Source organism: Oncorhynchus nerka, linkage group LG9b (assembly GCF_034236695.1).
Source record: "Oncorhynchus nerka isolate Pitt River linkage group LG9b, Oner_Uvic_2.0, whole genome shotgun sequence".
NCBI lineage: Eukaryota > Metazoa > Chordata > Actinopteri > Salmoniformes > Salmonidae > Oncorhynchus > Oncorhynchus nerka.
Window position 1 is genome coordinate 3,534,808 of NC_088424.1, and position 16,556 is coordinate 3,551,363.

A 16,556-nucleotide genomic window follows, 5' to 3' on the forward strand; every position below is an offset into this window, starting at 1 on the left:
CATGGAAAGAGAGGGGGCTCATGGGTAGGTGTTCCTAAGAGCTGGGATAGGTGATATTAACTGAAGAGAGAGAGGCAGAGGGAGAGAGAGAGGGAGGAGTTGTCCAGACTATTAGGATTTCCCATTGTAGCCAATTCAATTGCAGTAATTCTGTTACTGATTCTTTAGTAATTACGCTATTTGGTAACGGGAATTACGAGTTTTAATCACTTAATAATTCATGCAAAAATAGATCACTACAACTAATTGGTAGGTCTATCATTACTTGTTACTTCTGTGAACTTTTATTATCCACCCTCATGAGAGAGACAAATTAGAAAAAGATATGTGGGGTTTTAGTAATGGTATTACAAAGCATTAGGCAATATTTCTTAAATTTACAGAAGATTAACAATTTCTCCAAAAGTACATTTAAGTGTTGATATTAGCTTGCAGGGATCTTTATGTCAATATTATTGTGTATTTCTGATACCTTTTGTCTGGAACATGTTTTCCAGAAAGCAAAGCCTTTACTTATGCCTACTTTTTAAGATGGTTGTATCTCTGCCTTCATTTCCCAAAAATATACTCTTAGCTTTCATTTGACACCCAATTTGATATGCTCATATGAACTTCACATGCTGGTGCTCATGGAGATACTCATCACTATTTCATTACTCTCTCTAATTCACTTTCTCTCCTTCTTCTCTTTCTTCGCTGCTAGGACTGAAAAAACGTACCAGAAAGGCCTTTGGGTTACGAAAGAAAGAGAAGGATACAGATTTCACGTAAGTGTGCACGAGTAGAGACAGTTTCACATGCAGAATTAAACACCTGGCACCAAGACATTTAAAAACATTACATAACTCAGTGGCTAGATTTACTTTGGTAACACTTACTTGATTGCAAGTCCATAGACATGCAGTTGGCATATTACTGCATGTTGAGCGTCTATGGACTATCCAAGTGTTGTTGTTTTTTAAAATTATTTTGGTCTGATAGCTATTTGAGAGGTCATTTAGAACTTCTGCGCTTTTCCACTACTATTGTCAAAGTAGTCTTAGCTGATGATTCTGTCCTTTCCTCTCATGTCTCTCTACACAGGGGCTCACCTGACAAAGATGGAGTAAGTGCGAGAAAGGTAGACTATGGGGCAAACAATCTATGTGATGTTCTTGATACCCTTATTTTCACTCTTCTTTCTATTTAAAAAAAAACATTTTTTTACTTCTCTTTACTTTAGTTGAATGTAATCGCCATTGTGAATTGTGTTGTTGTTGTTGTTTTTCAAGCTATGTGTATTTAAAATATGGGTATATAAAATGCTTGGTGTTATGAGAGTTTCTCACTCACACGTTCCATTATCACAGAAAAAGACCAACGGGGCTCCAAATGGCTATTATGGGGAGATTGATTGGGATCGATATGTAAGTACATTCATACAGCACAGTGCAGTAAGTAATCCCTCTATAGTGTCAGTAATTAGTAGTAACACAGTGGGTTAGTGAATAAGCAATAGCAGGTATAGGGAGCACAAAGGGAAATGGTTGTCAGAACTCGAACTCGTGACGATAGAAATGAAGACGCGTTAAAAGTTGAAAACCGTTCATGCAATACTTTGCTTATAAATCGGTAGTTGTTTCAACCACAAAGGGGCAAACCACATTTGAAACTTTACTTCCCACAACCAGACGACCCTTCTGCTTCTGCTCCCTATAGCTTCCCTGATTTATGTCAATCAATCATCCTCGTGTAACATTGAATTTGGAATCAAAACGTGATCTCTGTTTTCAGAATCGTACATAAAGTTTGTGTGAGTCTGAACAAACAAGCATCTTCAGACGTCTTTAGTTATGAAAAACGTAGGATTGCGGTTTTTGTGTGCATATATTTAACCACAAGCATGAGAGAAGTGACCGTGTTTGTTGTCACACAATGTCAAAAACCATGAATTGACCACTTAGTTATGCATATTTACTTCCTGTTATACAGGCAACTCCAGATGTGGATGCTGAGGGCTTCAGTCTCAGACCCGGAGAAGAGGGGGAAAATATCCTTTTATCGGATGTAGCTGATGTAGAATGGCTAGCTAGTTATCGGTGCACTAGTAGTGGGAATCTTGCAAGTGCAGTCATCTGCTCTGAGACCTAGTACTGTTGCGGGGCACCAAGAAATATTTGACATTTTTAAATGTTTGTCATTTATCCAGAGCGACTTACATTTGTGCATTCATCTTAAGATAGCTAGGTGAGACAACAACATAGCACAATCGTCGCAAGTACAGTTTCCCTCAACAAAGTAGTTATCAAATCCAGTCAAACTGTATTTGTCACATGCGCCAAATACAATGAATGTAGACCTTACCGTGAAATGCTTATTTACAAGCCCTTAACCAACAGTGCAGTTCAAGAAGTGTTAAGAAAACATTTACCAAATAAACTAAAGTAAAACATTTATAAAAAAGTAACACAATAACATAACAGTAACGAGGCTACATACTGGTACTGGTACTGAGTCAGTGTGCGGGGGTACAGGTTAGTTGAGGTCATTTGTATATGTAGGTAGGGGTGAAGTGACTGCATGGATAATAAACAGGTTAGTTGAGGTCATTTGTACATCTAGGTAGGGGTGAAGTGACTGCATGGATAATAAACAGGTTAGTTGAGGTCATTTGTACATCTAGGTAGGGGTGAAGTGACTGCATGGATAATAAACAGGTTAGTTGAGGTCATTTGTACATCTAGGTAGGTTAGTTGAGGTCATTTGTACATCTAGGTAAGTGACTGCATGGATAATAAACAGGTTAGTTGAGGTCATTTGTATATGTAGGTAGGGGTGAAGTGACTGCATGGATAATAAACAGTAGTACAGGTTAGTTGAGGTCATTTGTATATGTAGGTAGGGGTGAAGTGACTGCATGGATAATAAACAGGTTAGTTGAGGTCATTTGTACATCTAGGTAGGGGTGAAGTGACTGCATGGATAATAAACAGGTTAGTTGAGGTCATTTGTACATCTAGGTAGGGGTGAAGTGACTGCATGGATAATAAACAGGTTAGTTGAGGTCATTTGTACATCTAGGTAGGGGTGAAGTGACTGCATGGATAATAAACAGTAGTACAGGTTAGTTGAGGTCATTTGTATATGTAGGTAGGGGTGAAGTGACTGCATGGATAATAAACAGGTTAGTTGAGGTCATTTGTACATCTAGGTAGGGGTGAAGTGACTGCATGGATAATAAACAGGTTAGTTGAGGTCATTTGTACATCTAGGTAGGGGTGAAGTGACTGCATGGATAATAAACAGGTTAGTTGAGGTCATTTGTACATCTAGGTAGGGGTGAAGTGACTGCATGGAGGTTAAGGTCAACATCTAGGTAGGGGTGAAGTGACTGCATAGTAAACAGGTTAGTTGAGGTCATTTGTACATCTAGGTAGGGGTGAAGTGACTGCATGGATAATAAACAGGTTAGTTGAGGTCATTTGTACATCTAGGTAGGGGTGAAGTGACTGCATGGATAATAAACAGGTTAGTTGAGGTCATTTGTACATCTAGGTAGGGGTGAAGTGACTGCATGGATAATAAACAGGTTAGTTGAGGTCATTTGTACATCTAGGTAGGGGTGAAGTGACTGCATGGATAATAAACAGGTTAGTTGAGGTCATTTGTACATCTAGGTAGGGGTGAAGTGACTGCATGGATAATAAACAGGTTAGTTGAGGTCATTTGTACATCTAGGTAGGGGTGAAGTGACTGCATGGATAATAAACAGGTTAGTTGAGGTCATTTGTACATCTAGGTAGGGGTGAAGTGACTGCATGGATAATAAACAGCAGCACTGTACAAAACAAATGGGGGAGGGGCGTCAATGTAAATAGTCCGGTGACCATTTGAACAATTGTTCAGCAGTTTTATGGCTTGGGGGTAGAAGCTGTTAAGGAGCCTTTTGGTCCTAGACTTGGCGCTCCGGTACCGCTTGCCGTGTGGTAGCAGAGAAAACAATCTATGACTTGGGTGACTGGAGTCTCTGACAATTTTATGGGCTTTCCTCTGACACTGTCTATTATATAGGTCCTGGATAGCAGGAAACTCGGTGTTGCAGCCGTATAATTATAAGCCGTAGGAAGTCCAGGATCCAGTTGCAGAGGGAGGTGTTTAGTCCCAGGGTCCTTAGCTTAGTGATGAGCTTCATGGGCACTATGGTGTTGAATGCTGAGCTGAGCTGTAGTCAATGAACAGCATTCTCACATAGGTGTTCCTTTTGTCTAGGTGGGAAAGGGCAGTGTGGTGCGCGATTGAAATTGCATCATCTGTGGCTCTGTTGGGGCAGTATGCGAATTGGAGTTTGTCTAGGGTATGCGGGAGGATGCTGTTGATGTGAGCAATGACCAGCCTTTCAAAGCACTTCATGGCTACCAACGTGCTACGGGGCGGTAATCATTTAGGCAGGTTACCTTCGCTTCCTTGGGCACAGGGACTATGGTGGTCTGCTTGAAACATGTAGGTATTACAGACTCAGAGAGGTTGAAAATGTCAATGAAGACACTTGCCAGTTGGTCTGCGCATGCTTTGAGTACATGTCCTGGTAATCCGTCTGGCTCCGCTGCTTTGTGAATGTTGACCTGTTTTAAAGGTCTTGCTCACATCGGCTACCGAGAGTGTTATCACGCAGTCATCCAGAACAGCTGGTGCTCTCGTGCATTCTTCAGTGTTGCATGCTTCGAAACAAGCATAAAAGGCATTTAGCTTGTCTGGGAGGCTCGCGTCACCTCTGCAGCTTACGTCTGGGTTTCCCTATGTAGGGTTTCCCGTAACAGTTTTCAAGCCGTGCCACATCTGACGAGCATCAGAGCCGTTGTAGTACGATTCGATCTTAGTCCTGTATTGATGCTTTGCTTGTTTGATGGTTCGTCTTGAGGGCATAGCGGGATTTCTTATAAGTGTCCAGATTAGTGTCCCGCTCCTTGAAAGCGGATGTTGCCTGTAATCCATGGCTTCTGGTTGGGATACGTTTGTACAGTCACTGTGGGGACGACATCGTCAATGCACTTATTGATGAAGCCGATGACTAAGGTGGTATACTCTGTAATGCCATTGTATGAATCCCGGAACAGCAAAGTCAGTGCTAGTAGCAAAAGACAAGTACATTTTTCTATATATATAAAAATAAATAAAAAATTGGTGTGGCTCTTCTAGGTCAGGTATTGAAGGTGCTTCTTTGGGTGGCGAGTGTTGATTGGTGCAGAGGGTCCCTGATTCCTGCCCAACTCTGGGCAGACAGAGAAGGAAGCTATGCTGTGTCTTGGGACACTGACTGTTAAGTTATTGACCTGTTTAGCTAGCTGAGTCATTGGGCCAGTGGAGCTCAGTGTTAAATAGGCCAAATCAATCAGACCACCTCGCTATCTTTATGCTCTACATGTCAGTGACCCTTGCCTGCTGGACCAAAAGAGGGCCAGTAGGTGAAAGGCAGTGTTGGGGAAGCTAGTTTACCAAGCTTCCAAATTACTTCACACTGAAAGAAGTTAAGCGACACTAAAGTTACCATTAAGAAAAATATAGTTTACTTAAACCAAAGTTACTTTGAAAAAGTAGTTCACTTCATCTAAACTGTCCTTTCTAAATCTGAAATGTAACATACTACAAATTGCAAGAATAGATCACTCTGGAGTCAGATGTTAAGAGAATGTGTAATTTAGGCAATTAATAAACTCACAAACTATTATTCAAGCAAAAAATTAGGCAGGTCTGATGTCGGAAATGTAAGAAAAGTATTGTCTACATCACCCATATTTTCTTACATTTTTGCAAAAATTAGTTGCGTGTAGTTCCAGTAGTAAGGTACACCGCTACATGTAAAAAGTAGTAATTAACTACTGAAAACACTACCAAGATTTGAATTGAGTTCAACAAGCTACTGCAAAATGTAGTTATATTACTAGTTGAACTAAATTACTTGTTACTTTTATTTCTTATTCTTATCTGTATTTTTTTTTAACTGCATTGTTTGTTAGGGGCTCGTAAGTAAGCAATTTCACTGTAAGGACTATACCTGTTCTATTCGGCGCATGTGACTAATACAATTTTGGTTTGATTTAATATCATATGTTACGATTTCTATGATATGTGTGAATTTGTGGATGTCCATCATCCATTTCATATGATATGTTACTTCGCACAATATGTTACAAATGTTCAATACGTATGATATGTTCTGAATTCCGATGGCTAACGAGAGCTAGCTAGGTGGCTATGGTTAGGGGTTAGGGTTAGCTAACATTGTAACTAGTTGGGAAGTAGTTAAAATGTAGCTAATTAGCTACCATGCTAAAGTTGTGGTATTCAATGCTAAGGTGCAGTGGTATTCAAACTTTTTCAGCGGGGACCCCATTTATTTCACAACAATTTCTCACGACACCACCCCACGCCAAATCTAATGATACAACCTTCAAATCTGTACATTTAGATCTTTATATCAACAAATTAACATTCAATTCATTACATTTTCATCTCTTGAAAGGAAACCAATAAATACATTTACTCAATACATTTTTTTTTTCAAATGATCTTTCTCACATTTGTGTATTACCCATAAAAGAATCTGCACTCATAATTTTTTGTTCCCAATTATTTTTTATTTGATTTCATTGACCCCACTGCAGTTTCCCCATTACATCCCCGACTTTGAACACGCAACCTTTGGGTTGCTAGATATTGGCGTTATACACACACCCATCCTCCCCGACCAACCTCCCTCATTTTGTTCCTGTCTTAAATAGCCTTCTGTCTTATGTAACCATACGTAACATAACATACTAATTGGACCAATACAAATGTACTACTATTTTACGTCTAGTCAGAACAGCCAGGCTGGGTAACAGGTCAGAGTCAAATAAGAGTAGCCACGGTGTTCCCACTGTTTATCTCTGTTGCATCCCACCTCGAAAGCTTTCAATACCATTTGAAAATGTATGTTTGTAGTCACTGGCCCAGGATCAGATTAGCAATTGAGCCTCTGGACAAGGTTAGGGGTAGGGCAATATTCAGTGACATCTTCTACCATCAGCAGTGAGATATAACAATTACGATTTGTGGTAGGACAATCTGATCCTAGATCAGCGACAACAGCAGGTGCAGTATAGTAAACTGGGCCACACCAGACGGAGTCAGACAGGCGTACTGTATATCGCTGCGCCATTTGTGTTCCAGGGACTATTGGCTTTCTGTGTGACAAAGTATCTATTTGGCCCAATTATTATATTTTGCCACAAATTAATCTTTTGACCAATCAGATCAGATCTTTTGCCAATAATTGGGTAACAGATTGGGCTGCCTTAGTAAATGCACCCTTAGTGTCTTTGGAATGGATGTATGCTCACGCTAATTATACATTTTGTGGCAAGGGAAATTGATAGGCACTTGACTCGATATGGTCCAGAGTATGTGTGAGGTTTGGTCTTTGATGCCCTTAATTACATTTAGGGATCAAATTACACTTTGACGTACCTGAAATATAGGGAGTGGACAATCTTTAGTAATTTAGTTTATTAGAAATGCTTTTGGTGCTCCTTTGTCTACCCTCTCTCATGGACAAATCTAATTGTATTGTCACATGCACCAAAATGCTTACTTACAAGCCTGTACAGACGTACATAATATAAATGTATCTAACCATGATGGAGAAGGTCACACAGTAACGCAATATTTTTGTTCTGGGTTTCCAAGATTAGGTTATGGGTGCCAAGATTACCCCTGTGCACCTCTGTAATGTGACTCTTTGTAAAATATATTGTTCCTTAATGAGTGTTCACCAGCTCCCAAAGGCAAGCAGCACTTCTTGTCCTCCAGCGACTCGGAGGACGAGGACGACAAGAGGAAGTTCAAGATCAAGATCAAGCCGTTGCCTTCCGACACTGCCAAGTGTGCCGTGCCATCTATGGACGAACTGAAAGCTTCAGTTGGGGGCTTGGCTCTATCTCCCTCTCTGGTGAGCCCTTGATGTTATATCTGTATGTAATTGGAGTAGGATGAAGTTATCCCAAGACACTGCTCTTGGGTTAGTTTAGCATATTTCCCACTAATGGTTAAGGATAGGATTGAGGAAGGGGATGTTGACTCTAGATTTGTACCTCGTAATGTAGGTTAAAGTGCAATGTACCTGACCAGGGCTTGAACTCGGGTTGCTATGACTAAGGACCACGACCGTAACTCAGCCTTTCAAGGATTTAGCTGGGTTTTTTGTTGTTGTGATATTTCCTGTCAAAAATGCTTGATTATGCTGCTGCAATTCGGAAATTTATACGTCAATATGCCTACGATTTTGTCCAATTTGTCACAAAAATGCGCAGACGAGGGAAAAAGTTTGACGTGTGGCTTGACTGAACCATATTATGCGTTTTATGCGGAAATAGTGCTGTGATCATTTCAATTTGCAGGCCCTCACATAAATTATGCCGAAAATTGCTAGCTCTCTTTGGCGTTTTATATGAACTATTACTGTACATTAATCTGTTTGTTGAAATTTGAGACAGTTACAGCTAATTCTAGCCGGTGAAATTATCGGGAATGTACTGAACATCTGAATATCTTTCCCACCTCTCACTTCCTCTCCCTCTTCTCTTCCGTCTCTCTGTCTCTTCCATCTGTTGCTCTTGTAGAGGAGAAGTCCGGTAAGCCCGTCTTTTTATTTTATTTTCTTCTTTCACTTCTTTATCTGTTTCACTGTAAAGAAAGAGCATGGCATGGATTCACTTGGCTGTGGATTATCTTCTCACGTGGATTCTCTTTCCCATTACAGAGGCATAAAAAAATCCCAAGCAGGCAAAATGTTGCATGTGATGTGACGCCACTTTCTTTTGTTAGAAACTGATTTTCGGATTCAGAATACTTCAAATCACCAGATTATAACCAAGCGACCTCCTGTTTTCATGATGAAATCAAGAAAGACGTCATATATTGGTTCTCACCTGGTCAGGTGTAACCCGATTACAACTAGGTGAAGATCTCTTTTTCTCGTTGTTAAAAATACATTTACAAAACGTTCTTTTACAACCTTAATGAGGTCATTGACGTCATTGCAACTAGTTTTGCCCGCTGGGATTGGCTCTGGTATTTGAATTGTTTAGTTATTCTAATTCCTCTCTCTGCATATTAGATATGTTTTATAATATGAACTATTTCACAATGCATGCCTTTAGCACATTTTAAAGAGTGTCCTCGGTTAGAATTTTGTTGAACTTTACTTGTTACTTCCCTTGCAAGGCTTACATGGTACAAAAATGCACAATTCTTCACATAACACCTGTTGATAGCCCATTGATTCTGTTTGACCAAAGCTAATTGGTAGGTAACAAACGGGGTCACATGTGCAGCGTTGTCAATTAAATGACAGCAGGGTCTTGTTCATAGGCACCACATGGAAGAAAACAGACTGAAGCAGGGAGGGTCTAAATGGAAATGTCCGAATAAGAAACCCTTTTTAATTTACCGTTGCAAAATGTAAAAAGATATATGTTCCGTTCTCTGCCCTAAAAGTGCACGACCCAGGCCTAAGATAATAATGTAACCTACCAGGTGCTATGTTGTATTGCTGCATTACCGTATGTACAGTAGGCTTTATGGCACAGTCCTGAAGTAAAGAGGTGCTGCATTCTTTTCCGTTCCATTTGACTGATTTGTCACTCACTCTCTGACCAGGTCTGTTCTCTCTTCCTTTTTGCTGGTCTCAGAGACGCAGCCCGGTAAGTCGCCACCTGGTGGCTTATTTTAAAAGTGTCTGCACCCAAAACATTCACAGGGAAATGAATGAATTATTGAAGATTATCTTTTGGTGGTTGTCCATTTTTTATTTTCTACATACCCAAACACGGCCTTTCAACACCTTTTCTCCAGTCCAGCAATATGAAATTTACTGATGGCCTCAAAAAAAAAAAGTGGTCTTTTGTCAATGTCCATACTTACAGTTAGTTCTTCACTCTATTCGTTCACATTAGCAGGGAGACTCATCCGGGGAAATCAATTATCAGTTGAACTGTTTACCTTCACGTTTCTTATGTGACGTTAGGATTCCTTTTTACTGTTATACTGAAAATGACTTTATTTTCGTTGCAGGGCTCGATAAAGAGACACCTGTCTTGTAAGTACATTGTTTGTGGAAGTAGTGTATTGCTATTTGTAATTTGTTTGACATCACGTCTGTGTCAACTACATACACGTACAGTACAGTATAATTTCATAGTTCTACACCATCAGTTAAACAATTTAGGGTCGGAATACATACTGTAGTTACAATAGTTTGAGTGCAGATGCACATTCAGTGGCTGTCACAGAATTTGAAGACATCCAGTATACATATAATAACATATGATATAATGTTATGATATATAATATTATAATATTGTTATTTCCAGGTGAGGAGATTGCCAGACCCAGACGCTCCACCCCTACGCCAAGCCCCGCCCCCGAGACACAAAGGTCAAAATTCAAACCCGTGCTAATGCTAACAATGCAAACAGGCTAGCATATTAACATGCTGCATTGTTAGAATGCGTTGTGTTGGGTCTGCTAAATGTTATCTTTGGGGAACATAAAGCTGTTAAATTACATTTCAATAACGCACTACAAGAAAATCGATGAAATCTTGAACATCAGAGTCATAAAATCATATTTATGGAAGTTGACTTTCTCATCTCTTGCAGTGAGAGAGTATCCCAGAGTCGCAGAGCATCCCCAGCTTTCTACGGGCTTCCTCCGGAGACGACCTCTGAGGCACGCAGATATGATAGTAACAGAAATGATGGTAACTCTCACGAGAATAGTCTTTCTGACTGCATATGTGTGTTTGTGTTGCATGGGTTTTTAGCTTTGTGTTTGTACAGTACTGTTTATGTTCAGGTGCAGGAACTCCACAATACTTTTGAGCTTTTCTATAAGAGATGCAGGAACTCAAGCAGTGAATACATATATATATAATATTAGTGGTTTTGGGTTCCTTTTATTATTATTATTGATGTATTTATTGTTGTAATGGTTTAACCTCCCCATTTAGAAAATCATTACTGAACTACTACTATTACTATTACTACTGTTTAAGCTGGACTGTGAGTTTTGGTAGCCCATTTGCCTGCCATTGTACTGTAAGCCTACCTAAACCTCTACCAGATCATCTGCATGATAAGAAATGCATGGAGGTAAGTGTGTGTGATCAGGGCTCTAAAATGCGACCAATTCGGTCGCATATGCAAGGAAATGTTTTGCTGTACAACCATGAGTTTTATTTTGGGAGCACTGTGCGACTAGGGAAAAATCTTCCAGATAATGGCTGTTGTAATGCTAAGGTTTCACGCTGTACCAGTTTTAAAAAATGTTTTTTTTTCTTCTCTATACCTTTTTCCGCCTACTCTACCATCCCTCCCTAATTGGAGTAAACTAACAGACAACAATACATCTACTGCTACTTAGAGCTATTTTGCGCACATCTACGGTACCTGTAGTTAAGTAATTATACATACAGTATATTCCTAATTTCCTTTTTTTCAAGTGCTGGATTTTCACCCACAGCGGCCAATCCACCATTCTTTCTGATCTGAACTCCAAACCCTCCGATGTCCACAGATTAACCTATATTTCCCAGTATAATCCCATTTTGCTCTTTCCTTTTGCAATACATCCCGCCATATTGGGTTGTTCTTTCCAGGTGAAGAGATTGCCAGACCCATACGCTCCACCCTTACGCCAAGCCCCGCCCTCGGGACACAAAGGTCAGAGTTCAAACCCGTGCTAATGCTAACAATGCAAACAGGCTAGCATATTTACATACTGTATTGTTAGAATATGTGATGGGTCTGCTAAATGTTATCATTGGGAAAATAATAAAGCTGTTGAGTTCAATTTAATAACACACTCCAAGAAAATGAAGGAAATCTTGAATGTCAGAGTCATAAAATCGTATTTATGTATGTTATCATCTCTTGCAGTGAGAGAGTATCCCAGAGTCGCAGAGCATCCCCAGCTTTCTACGGGCTTCCTCCGGAGACGACCTATGAGACACACAGATATGATAGTAACAGAAATGATGGTAACTCTCACGAGAATAGTCTTTCTGACTGCTTACGTGTGTTTGTGTTGCATGGGTTTTTAGCTTTGTGTTTGTACAGTGGTGTGTTGGTTGATTGCTCCTAATCATAATGATGCTACTATGTGTGGCTGTATTTTCACCCAACAGTGCCTGGTCTGGCTGTGTGGTGATATATTTGTGCATGATACTGGTATCACTGAAGTTTGATAAACTTTTGATCAAGTTTGATATCATGTCTTGCTTTATCACAGTGGTCTGCATAGAGGCCGATGCATGGTGTGACTCCAGACCATACCCTGACTCCCCTCTGACCAGATCCTTTCCCACAGGAGGTAAGCCCAAACTATCATTCATCAGTCATGTTTGGGATTTTAGATTACTATATTTCTAAGACATCTACGGGCCATTAAATCGGCTTGTGGTCCGCATTTGGCCCGCCAGGTTGAGACAAACCGTTTTAAGTCAATTGTGTTACTAAGTGTTATAGTAAGTCTATAGACTGACCTAGTGTCACACTCTCTAGTGCCGTAGTACTGTAGACTAACTATTGTACAAAATGCAAGTCCTTTGACCAAGTGTCACTCTCATTGTAGCTCCTCCTCCACTGCCTCCCAAGAACATCCCAGCAGCTAGTCAAGGCTATTCTTTGACGGATTCTTCCGGTAATATTATTCTGCCAATGACCATAATTCCCATATTCAAAGCAGATTCATTCCAAAGCTTAAATGGTTTTATTTGTATTTGTTTTGGAATGAATCAGTCTCCATATTCCCATGCCTCGTGCACAGTTGTCATAGTGAATTGTTGTTCTTTGGACAGCATTGATAGAAGGGCCGCTTTAAGTCAGCAAGATCTCTGAACTATTTTTTTCCACAGCTGATTTACCCAATGGGAGAATAGTCCCAAGCCCCAACCCTATCTACCTGAATGTCCAATCCCCAGCCTCGTACAGAGGTTCCCCTGTGCCTGACCTGGAAAACGTGTTCGGCCCCATGGAATCTTCCCAGACCAGTGAGGACAGGGCCTCGCCCCGATGGATCAGCTTCAACAGCGAGAGACCGCCCCCACCAGACGAACCGGCCCCCCCTCCGCCCTCTGCCTCTCCTCCTTCCGACTCGCCCCACTCTCTCTCCTCCACCCCAGACTCCCCCTGCATCTCCCCGGGCCCCCCTCCGGATGAGCCTCCCCCCTCCCCGCCGCCCTTCTCCTCTCCCCCTGACTCTCCCATCTCCATTATCTCTATTCCTCCTCCAGATGAACCCGTTCCTCCCCTGCCTCCCGACTTCTCTCCCGCGGACTCTCGGCCATGCATCGGCATCGATCCTAGTCTGTTTTTGGATGATGAGATACTGGGGTACTCCCCTGCTCCTTCTGGCTCACTGGAGTACTCCCCTGCCCCTACCAGTCCCATCCCTCCCCCCTTGCCTGTGGAGCGCTACCCTCGGGCGGGTGTCCCTTCCCCTCTGGCGTTCCTGAGGGAAGAGCAGCCTGACTATATGGCCTCGCCTCTTGGGCTGACCCCGGGCTTCAGGGGCACGCCGCCCCCACTCCCCCCGCTCATCTACAGGTCCATGGTATCCTCCCCTGGACCATGCCCAGGCAGCAGTGAGTACCACTGTAGGAAAACATAGATAGAGTGGGTAGATTACCACTATAGGAAAACATAGAAATACAATCATTGGAATGGGTAGTCCGATGGTAGTGAAACTGTCATTTGTGGACATCTATTACTTGGTAGTCAATTTCTATTGGATCTAGATGGTCATGTACTCTATATAGTGTAAGTCATAGCTGATCATAACACTTCTTAATAGGGGCCATTTTTCCTCATGTCACATGTCTTTCTTTTCCCTGTACAGGCCCCTCCTCTCCAGCTCGTCCTTCCACGCCCCTGTCAGGAGGCAGTCCAATCCCTCCTCCTCTTCCTACAAGGCCTTCCTCTCGACCCAAACTGCCCCTGGGAAACCAATAGGAGACCTGGTATGGCACCTACAGTATACTCTTACACGTGTTAGACTACTGATCGATACCGTTAGAATTTATTAGACTTTGGATCGACACCATTAGAATTTATTAGACTTCTGATCGATACCAAATGGAATTTGTTTGACTTGTGATCGATACCATTAGAATTTGTTAGACTTTCATTCTTTTATTTTTTTCTTCAACTGATTTCCACAAAATTAGAGGTACTACTTAACCTAACTACGGTTACTATGCTAACATTACAATGTGTTTAAAAAAGTTTGGTACAGGAGCGGGCTACTGATATTCTCACCCCCTCCCCCAGACTCGACCCTTCAGCCCCCCAGTCTCCGGCAGCCCCCCTCCCTTCGCCCCCCTGGCCCGGGCTGAGAGTTCCTCCTCAATCTCCTCCATCACCTCATTGAGCGCAGGCTCCACCCCCACCTTGGGGAGAGAACTCAACATATCCACCACAGGTACTACCATCCCCCATAACACCTCATTCACCTGTGTACGCTGAGAATACCAAACATTAGGAACACATTCCTAATATTGAATTGCACCCCTCCCCTTTTGCCCTCAGAACAGCCTCAATTCGTCGGGGCATGGACTCTAACAAGGTGTCGAAAGCGTTCCACAGGGTGATGCTGGCCCATGTTGACTCCAATGCTTCCCACAGTTGTGTCAAGTTGTCTGGATGTCCTTTGGCTGTTGGACCATTCTTGATACACACGGGAAACTGTTGAGTGTGAAAAATCCAGCAGCATTGCAGTTCTTGACACAAACCGATGCGCCTGGCAACTACTACCATACACCGTTCAAAGGCACTTACATTTTTGTCTTGTCCATTCGCCCTCTGAATGGCACACATACACAATCCATGTCTCAATTGTAGCAGGGCTTAAAAATCCTTCTTTGCACTGATTGAAGTGGATTTAATAGGTGACATCAATAAGGGATCATACCTCTCACCTGTTCTTAATGTGTTGTATACTCAGTGTATGTCTCTGGTGTTAATAAATTCAGTGATCATCATAATGAACTGTTCATTGTTTTGGCATTTTGTGAGTGGTGGTATGCTCAAATTTGAAGCATAAATTAGACTTTTGTGGAACAGGTATTTTGACCATAATAGGACAGGCCTTTTGACCATAACAGGACAACCTGGTTAAATACTGTGGAGAATGGAAGCATGTACCCTGTACAGAATGACGCATTCATTTACAACCCTCGTCATCTTCACCCTCCTAAACACACAATGGTATACCATGCACAATCTGATGTTCTCTCACTTTCTTTCTATCCATCGCGCGAAAGCTCCCTCAGTGTCTTGTAATGGGTCTACACCTCCAGTAACTCATCCACCTCTTCTTCTCTTCCTCTCCTCCTGCCTGCCTCTCCCCATGTCCTCTAACCCCCCGCACACACAGAGGAAAAACAGCCAGCCATGGTATGGTTTGACCATGGCCGGTTTTATTTGTCTTTCGAAGGTGAGTCGTACCAGGGTCGTATTCATTAGGGTGCACTGCAAAAAAAGAAAGAAAGTGCAACGGAAAAGGAAAAATAGCATGTCTTATTGGACTAGTCTTTTTCAGTCCGTTTGGTGCCTAATAAATATAACCGAGTACCAGTGTATGGAGGCTACTGTATTGTACTGCACTACTCTGGTTGTCCATGTTATTCTAGTCTCTTAAAGCATCCTCTTCATTTGTCATTTTATCCCTTTCTATGATCTGTCCAATCATCTTTCTTGCCATTTCAATGCTCTTTCACCATGCTCTTCCCATCTCCCCTTATACATCTCTGCTCATTTGACCATGTCAGTAGGCCGTTACAGACACAGGAAGTGCTAAAAGTACTGAGCTAGTGTCTTTCTATAGTAATCAACTGTGTGTGTGTGTGTGTGTGTGTGTGTGTGTGTGTGTGTGTGTGTGTGTGTGTGTGTGTGTGTGTGTGTGTGTGTGTGTGTGTGTGTGTGTGTGTGTGTGTGTGTGTGTGTGTGTGTGTCAGGATGCTCCAGAGGACCCAGCCCACTCACCATGGGAGCCCAGGACACTCTGCCTGTGGCGGCTGCCTTCACCGAGACCATCAACGCCTACTTCAAAGGAGCCGACCCCAGCAAGTAAGACTAGCATTCCTATCAATGCTAGGCTAATGGTAACACAAGTAGCAATAGAAATAGGCTTACATTCTCATGTCAATGCTAGGCTAATGCTTACACAAGTAGCAACATTGATACTATTATCGATAACATTGATGTGAATCAAAGTCAATACTGATGTGAATGCAAATTCATGACAACATGATGTTTCAGCCGGCAAAGCGACCCTCATCAGAATAAATGCAACAAGTAAGATGGCTATGATATTGTTGTTGATATATATTATCACATTGCAGCTATGCCTATTTATTGTCCCCTTTTGCTGTGCCCACAGGGAAATTCATTTTTTTGCCTAGATTGTTCTGAGAATGTGGATATTTTGTAGTGAAATGTAGTTTGCTTGTTTGTGGCATCCCTAAGGATTCTGGGTACTGC

The 16,556-nt window shown here is 41.8% G+C and overlaps 1 protein-coding gene across 1 annotated transcript in view; it reads left to right on the top strand.

The window, feature by feature from the left end:
• The window catches only part of LOC115114802 (SH3-containing GRB2-like protein 3-interacting protein 1), a 35,900-nt gene that overhangs the window by 14,829 nt on the left and 4,515 nt on the right, over positions 1–16,556 (top strand). The window contains 20 exon segments of the mRNA XM_065013279.1: positions 704–767; positions 1,084–1,120; positions 1,350–1,406; positions 1,972–2,029; positions 7,791–7,966; positions 8,637–8,648; positions 9,708–9,719; positions 10,090–10,114; positions 10,389–10,452; positions 10,677–10,777; positions 11,675–11,738; positions 11,955–12,055; positions 12,307–12,387; positions 12,649–12,717; positions 12,932–13,660; positions 13,915–14,007; positions 14,010–14,035; positions 14,346–14,496; positions 16,031–16,142; positions 16,335–16,370. Coding sequence (XP_064869351.1) covers positions 704–767; positions 1,084–1,120; positions 1,350–1,406; positions 1,972–2,029; positions 7,791–7,966; positions 8,637–8,648; positions 9,708–9,719; positions 10,090–10,114; positions 10,389–10,452; positions 10,677–10,777; positions 11,675–11,738; positions 11,955–12,055; positions 12,307–12,387; positions 12,649–12,717; positions 12,932–13,660; positions 13,915–14,007; positions 14,010–14,035; positions 14,346–14,496; positions 16,031–16,142; positions 16,335–16,370 — 2,068 coding nt within the window.